General features: G+C 66.2%; 2 protein-coding genes across 2 annotated transcripts in view; both read right to left on the bottom strand.

Moving 5' to 3' along the window:
* The window catches only part of LOC115287211 (RUN and SH3 domain-containing protein 1-like), a 2,930-nt gene extending 839 nt beyond the window's left edge, over positions 1-2,091 (bottom strand). The window contains exons 1-2 of the mRNA XM_029933456.1: positions 1,966-2,091; positions 4-1,297 (exon numbers count right to left, since the gene is read on the bottom strand). Coding sequence (XP_029789316.1) covers positions 4-1,211 — 1,208 coding nt within the window. The 5' untranslated portion in view covers positions 1,212-1,297; positions 1,966-2,091. The remainder of the gene's footprint in view (positions 1-3; positions 1,298-1,965) is intronic.
* A 197-nt stretch (positions 2,092-2,288) lies between these two features.
* LOC115288588 (farnesyl pyrophosphate synthase) lies at positions 2,289-6,005 on the bottom strand. The gene is made up of 7 exons (XM_029936020.1): positions 4,850-6,005; positions 4,638-4,760; positions 4,013-4,101; positions 3,853-3,925; positions 3,230-3,307; positions 3,006-3,140; positions 2,289-2,534 (listed from the first exon to the last, which is right to left on the bottom strand). The coding sequence occupies exons 1-7, from the start codon at positions 4,895-4,897 to the stop codon at positions 2,334-2,336; spliced, it is 747 nt and encodes a 248-aa protein (XP_029791880.1). The 5' UTR covers positions 4,898-6,005; the 3' UTR covers positions 2,289-2,333.
* Between the last annotated feature and the right edge of the window lie 314 nt (positions 6,006-6,319).

The following is a 6,319-nucleotide window of genomic DNA, read 5'->3' as shown; positions in this document are numbered from 1 at the left end:
GGCGGGGGCCGGGACGGCACCAGAGCCCAGCCGGCCGGGGGGTCGCGGGGCGGCAGCGGCGGAGGCGGGGCGCGGCTCCGGGACCTCAGCTCCTTGAAGGTGGTGACCTCCCGCGGCGGCGCCGGGGAGCCGCCCAAAGAGCCGCAGGGGGGCAGCTCGCTGTCGGGCGAGAAGACTATGAGCCAGTCGCTGCGGTCCTTTTTGACCTGCGGCGCGAGGGGCAGCCCCGGGCCCCTCTTGCGCTTCTGGGCCAGCTCGTGGAAGGACGTGACGGTCCGGCGGGCAGCCGGCTCCTCGCTGACGTCACGTCTGCACCCCGCCTCGGCTCTCCCCTCACCGGCTCTCGAGCCGGGGTCGGCTACCCCCGTGGCGGTCTTCCGCCTGGAGTCGAGTTTTCCGGGTTCTGTTTTCCAGCTGGAGTTACTATCCCCACTGATTTTGCAGCTAGAGTTATTGTTCTCCGCGATTTTCCAGCCGGCTTCCGCCTGCTTTGTATCAATTTTCCAAATGGGGTTGATTTTCCAGCTGGGCTCGGTCTTCCCAGCGTCGATTTTCCCATCATCATCCGCCTCTGGGAGCTCGGAGGCAGGGAGGTCCTGCTCCCCACCCTCGTCCTCTTCCTCCAGCCCCGGGGAAGGGGGCTCCAGGCAGGAGGTCAGGGCGTTGCAGTTGGAGTCCAGGCCAGGGCCCGGCGGGGAGGACGCTCCGGAGCAGGAATCAGGCGAGCAGCAGAAGCTGTCCGGGGAGCAGGCGCCAGGGCCTGCGGAAGCCAGTGGGGAGCCCTGCTCCAGGGGGGTGATGCTGGGCTGGGAGCGGACATGCTCGTCGCCGGGGAGGCCCCGCGAGTACACGGAGATGGGGGATTCGTCAGGGCTAAGATCTGAGCAGGAGCTGAGCGACGAGGAGCAGCCCGGGTCCGAGGGGGAGGCGGCCCCCTCTTCCTCTTGTGCCGGGTCCTGCCGGTTTTCCAAGCCTGGCCCGTGCCCCTGGCAGCAGCGGCAGGGCACGGCCGGGCTGTTGGAATTAGCGTCCACCAGGGCCCCGCTGCAGGGACCCCGGCTCTCCTTGCCCCCGGTGTCCCCTGGCGGAGGGGACGTGCTCAAGGGCCCCTCCCGTAGCTCAGGACGGCGGGACAGGTGCAGACCCAGAGAGACATGCTGGAGGTGGATGTGGTTGAGGTTGCAAAGTAAAGCCCTCTGAGGGGACAGCATTGTGCCGCTGGCGACGGGATGGCCTCTCGAGAATCAGGAGGATCGGGCCTCTCACACCCGCCTACCTGGCAACCGCAGATGCAGACCTGGAAGACAGGGACGGTGAGACCCAGCCAGAGCGGGCGCGGGCCGCGGGCAGGACACCGAGGTGACTGACAGCTGCGGCAGGCATGAGAGAAGCCGCCGCTTCGGACAATATTTAAATGAGATGCAAATGTCCAGCGACTGACCATTCGTTTCCACTGCAGTATTTGCAGGTGGAGCCGACTGGAGCCCCCCGGGAATGGGGCGGGGAGGGTCAGGGAATGCGGCTGCGCTCTGGGTCTCCGTGGAGGTGCGGGGGCTCGGAAAAGGACGGGGCCCGGAATGGAGCCCCGGATCGTCTCTGCTGCAGTCTGGCCCTGTCCCCCCACCCCGCCCCACCCCCGCCCCTTCCCCGGCCTGCCCTTCAGTCCCAGGAGAAGGGGCCTCGAGAAGAGGCCCCGCCCAGATGCTCTGAAGCGGGGTGGGGGGAGGCGCGTCTGGCTGCTCAACGCAGGAAAGGGCCAAAGACCGAGCAGCCGTCCTCGGGTCGGGTCGGCCGGCACGGAGCTCGGCAGCCTGGGGGCTCCTGCGCGGGGGCCCCGCGCGCGTCCATTCTCTCCGCGCTGGGCTCCATCACCCGGCCGCCGCCCCGCTCCTCCCCTCCGCGGCCTCACTGCTCCCCTCGCCCGCCCGCCCGCCTTCCCGCGTCCCGAAGCCGAGCCCTCCTCACCAGGGGCCTCCCGCAGCCACTGCGGCGGGTCCTCCTCGGCTCCCAAGGTCCCCGCCGGACCGCACAGACTGGAAAGGGGGGCGCTGGGACAACCCGCCGGCGCTGCGCAGCCGCGCCCCTTCACGCATGGGCGGGGCGTGGCTCTGACCCAGCCCCCAGCGCCTGACGTCGCGCCTGTGTCACCCACCGAGGCCCAGCGAGCAGCTTTCGACGTCTTAGGCTGTCGGTCCCAAGGACCCGAAGGCGAGGCCCCCTGAGCCTCGCGGCCGCCCCCAATCCCGCCCGCCCTGGCCGGGGCTAGCGCAGCAGGAACAGGACCACGAGAAGGTTAGAAAATTTATTGAGCGCCCGCCCTCGCGGTCCCCAGGTCACTTTTTCCTCTTGTAGATCCTGTGCGCCAGCCCCAGGAAGATGGCCGGGGGCAGGGGCGAGGCGCGCCGCTCGATGAGCCCCATGAGGCGGCCGTAACTGGCCTCCTCGTACTCCCGGAACGCGGCCGGCAGCTGCAGCTCCTCGTACAGCGCCTTCACCCGGGCCACCTTCTCCGCCTCCTTCCGCCCGTAGTTCTCCTGGAGGGGGGCGGGGGCGGGAGGACTGGTCACCCCCCCCCCAGCGCCTCCAGGTGCCGCCCCATCCGTACATTCCAGAACGTCTCTAGCGCAGGCCACTAAGTTCCTGCCTCCGGTTCCTGGGTCTTCAGTGCCTCGCCCTTGAACTCCCGTCTCCCCACCCCCAGTGCTGGGACACTGGCTCAGGCCTCAGTTTCTTCTCCCCAAGGGCCTCTCAACCTGGGCACTACTCAGACTCGGGGCTGGACAGTGCCCTGCGGTGGGCAGCCGCTCTGTGCAGCCCAAGAAGTTTGACGGCATCGCGGGCCTCTACCCACGAGCCACCTGTCGCGCATGCGCACACCACCTTGCAACCAAAAATGTCGGCTGGTGTTGCCAAATGTCCTCTGGGCGCACAAGCACTCCCGCCTGAGAACCGGTGCTCTGTCCCCCCTTGTAGGAGCCCGCGGAGCCACGCCCTCCCCCGGGCACCTGGAGGACCCTGCGCTGCTCCGGAGAGGCCCGCTGCAGACACTGGACCACCAGCCAGCTGCACTTGTTGTCCTGGATGTCGGTGCCAATCTTGCCTGTCACACTGGGGTCCCCAAAGAGATCCAGGTAATCGTCCTGGGCAGGGAGCGGAAAGGGGGAAATGAAGAGGCCGGGGTGGGGGGGGGGGGACACGCGGTGGCCTGTCCCCGCGGGCGCTTTCCTACCTGCACCTGGAAGAACTCCCCCATCTCGAGCAGGACCTCCCTGGCGCTGGCGTGCTCCTTCTCGCCGTCAATGCCCGCCTGTGGCCGAGAGCAGAGTGGCCAGCCGGTCCCCAGGGGTGCCTTCGCCCGGCCAGCCCTGGGGCCGCCCCCACATCGGCCCCCCCTCCTCTCAGGCTCCGCTGGCGGCCCGCAGGCAGGGCCTTTACCACTCACGCCAGCGGGGTCTCCCGGGGAGAGCCTGGGCTCCCTCTGCCCAACCCTGTCTCGGCCTGACTTCTCCGGGAGGAAAGGGAAACAGAGAAGCAAGGTCGGGGCAGTGCTTGGAGTCTGCACCTCAGTCGGATGACTTCCTCCCCCCTCCGACCCAGACTCGGGTGGATTCCGTGCTCCCCCCAGACGGGCGACCACCTTCGTGTCCTTCGCCTCGGTTAATGGGCCTGAGAGTCCCCAGGTGGGGATTTTATCACCTTCCAGCTGAGAGCAGGCTCAGCCCGCTTCAGTAACTCGGTCAAGGTCACACAGGCACGCAGTGGGGGTGCCAGACTGCCCAAGGCTGTCTGCTTTGTGCCCTCCTGTCCGAGAAAGGCCCCTCAGCGGGCAGCAGGGGCGGGAGGCTCACTCACCATGTACATGGCGGCAGCCACGGGAAGGTAGAACGAGTAGAAAGCAGTCTTATACTTGACGATGGACTTGTACCTGAGTCGGGGGGGAGACACACTCCTCAGGACGGTGCCCCGCACAGCCCTCCGTCGCCATCCAGATGTGGGTCCCACCGCCCCTCACCTCTTTTCAGTGAATCTGCTGAGGTCCACGTTGCCCTGGGGGGCCGTGATGAGGTCCAGTGTCTGTCCGAGCTCAGTCTGATAGGAACTCTGAGGAGGAAGACGGCCCATAACCCGGCCTTTCTCCAGGCCCGGGAAACCCTGAAATCCTGGGACCCACGTCCCATGACTTGGGCAGAGAGGTGGCACGAGGGACAGGGCCCTGGGACTGCCGTTGGTTAAACGTCCAACCCCTCATCTCCACTCAGGTCGTGATCTCGTGCGTCAAGCCCTGTGTTGGGCTCTGCGCTGTCAGTGGGAAGCCTGCTTGGGACTCTCCCCCCCCCCCCCCCCCCCCCCCCCCCCCCCCCCCCCCCCCCCCCCCCCCCCCCCCCCCCGCCCCTCGCCGCCCCTCCTCCACTCGGTGGCTCTCATGCTCTCTCTCTCAAAATAAATGTTAAAAAAACAAAAAAGAGGGAGAGGACACCGAACCCCATGGCCCATGTGGACACGATCACTGAGGCACAGGGAGGCCCCTTCGCCGCCTCGTTCCCTTCCAGGCAGAGCCAGCCGCCCACCCCCCCCCACCCCCGGCCCCGAAGGCCGCTGGACGAAGGTGCCCCGCGGGGGCCGGGCGGGCAGCGCACCTGGAGGAAAAGCTCCATCAGGTTCAGGTAATAGGGCTGCTCCCGGCAGTAGAACCTCAGCAGGCGGTAGATACACGCTTCCAGAAGCAGAGCGTCGTTGATGGCATCCAAACCTATGCCTGGCTGGCAGGGACGCAGAGAAAACAGTCAGTCAGTCTCAGGCCAGCGTGACCGTGGCAGGCTCCAGGCCGCCGCCCCCTCACCCGCGGTACCTTCTGATACCAGCACATCTGCCCCCGTCGGGTGAGGGATGAATCCATGATGTCGTCTGACACCAGGAAGAAGGCCTGGAGCTGGAGGAGACGAGGGCTGCGCTAAGACCCGGGGTCTCCGTGGGGCGCTCCTACCAGCCGTGAGACTCCGGACGACTCCGTGACCTCGTCGGCTCAGGCGTCCCAGGCACATCGTGGGGTCACAGCTCTGGTTTCTAGGGTGAGCGGCTCCGAGAGCCCTCGGACAGCCCCAGACACACAGCCCGAGACAGCCCTGCGCTCAGGGAGGAGGGTCTTCGGGAACGTTCCCTCGCCGAGGTCTCCAGCGCGTGCTGGCGGGAAGGCGTGCGTCCTCCCGCGGCCTGACCTTCCGTGGCTGCTGGACGAGGCGGCCGCCCCCACTGGTCCCCGGCACTCCGCTGACACACCCGCCCCTCAGGGACCTCGCCTCAGGGCGCAGGGCGGAGTCTGCCCCGGGCGCCTTTCACCCATGGGTCTTCGCCATTTAACCACCCAAACACCAGCCGGGGCTCTGCGAGGCCCCCGGGGCTACAAGGTCCTTGGAGGCCGGCAGCCCGCGTCACACATGCACGTCTAACAGGGCGTGAACTGTCATGTACCCGGTACTTCTGTGGTCAGACGACACGTGCGGAGAGCCCACGCACAGCCGCCCCGGACGTGGTTTCCCATCGTCCCTGCACCCGGCCTCCCGGCTCGGAGCGGCCCGTCGGCTCTGACGTGCGCGGCGCCGGAAGGACCAAGGTGGCCGCCACTCCTTCCCCAAGTGAGTCCCTGGGGCGGGGGCCTCCCCCACACCTTTCCGTCTGACCTCATCCTGGGCCAGCCTCTGGCCTCCCCGTGTTGGAGGCACGTGCTTTATTTACTTTGAGTGACAAGGGTCCACGCTGCTTCTGCTGGCTTCAGCCGTCACCTCTCAACCGCGACAGCCTCCAACGGGCGTTTGCTCCCCGGCTTCCCTCACTCTCCCTGTCCCACAGCAGCTGCTTCAACCCGACTATTTATTAGAGGAACTGAAAAAACATGCACCGGTACCAAAGTCTCAAATGAGAAATCTATCCGTAGCGTTAGTCAATTACGGTGGAGGGACTATTCTAGAGATTAAAGATTGAGGGAATCACCAAATACAGTACATTACTCTTGACTGGACCCTGAGTGTTGGAAAAAAACCAAACAGGGGCGGCTGGGGGGCTCAGTCGGTTCAGCGTCTGACTTCAGCTCAGGTCATGATCTCACGGTTCGTGGGTTCGAGCCCCGCGTCGGGCTCTGTGCTGACCGCTCAGAGCCTGGAGCCTGCTTCCGATTCTGTGTCTCCCTCTCTCTGACCCTCCCCTGCTCACGCTCTCTCCCTCTCTCTCAAGATACTTTTTTGTGTGTTTTTTATTTATTTTTAAGAGACAGAGAGAGACAGTGCGAGCGGGGGAGGGTCAGAGAGAGAGGGAGACACAGAAT

Source organism: Suricata suricatta, chromosome 3 (genome assembly GCF_006229205.1).
Source record: "Suricata suricatta isolate VVHF042 chromosome 3, meerkat_22Aug2017_6uvM2_HiC, whole genome shotgun sequence".
Lineage (NCBI taxonomy): Eukaryota > Metazoa > Chordata > Mammalia > Carnivora > Herpestidae > Suricata > Suricata suricatta.
Note: the sequence above shows the minus strand (reverse complement) of the source record. Positions and strands in the feature narration are given on the sequence as shown.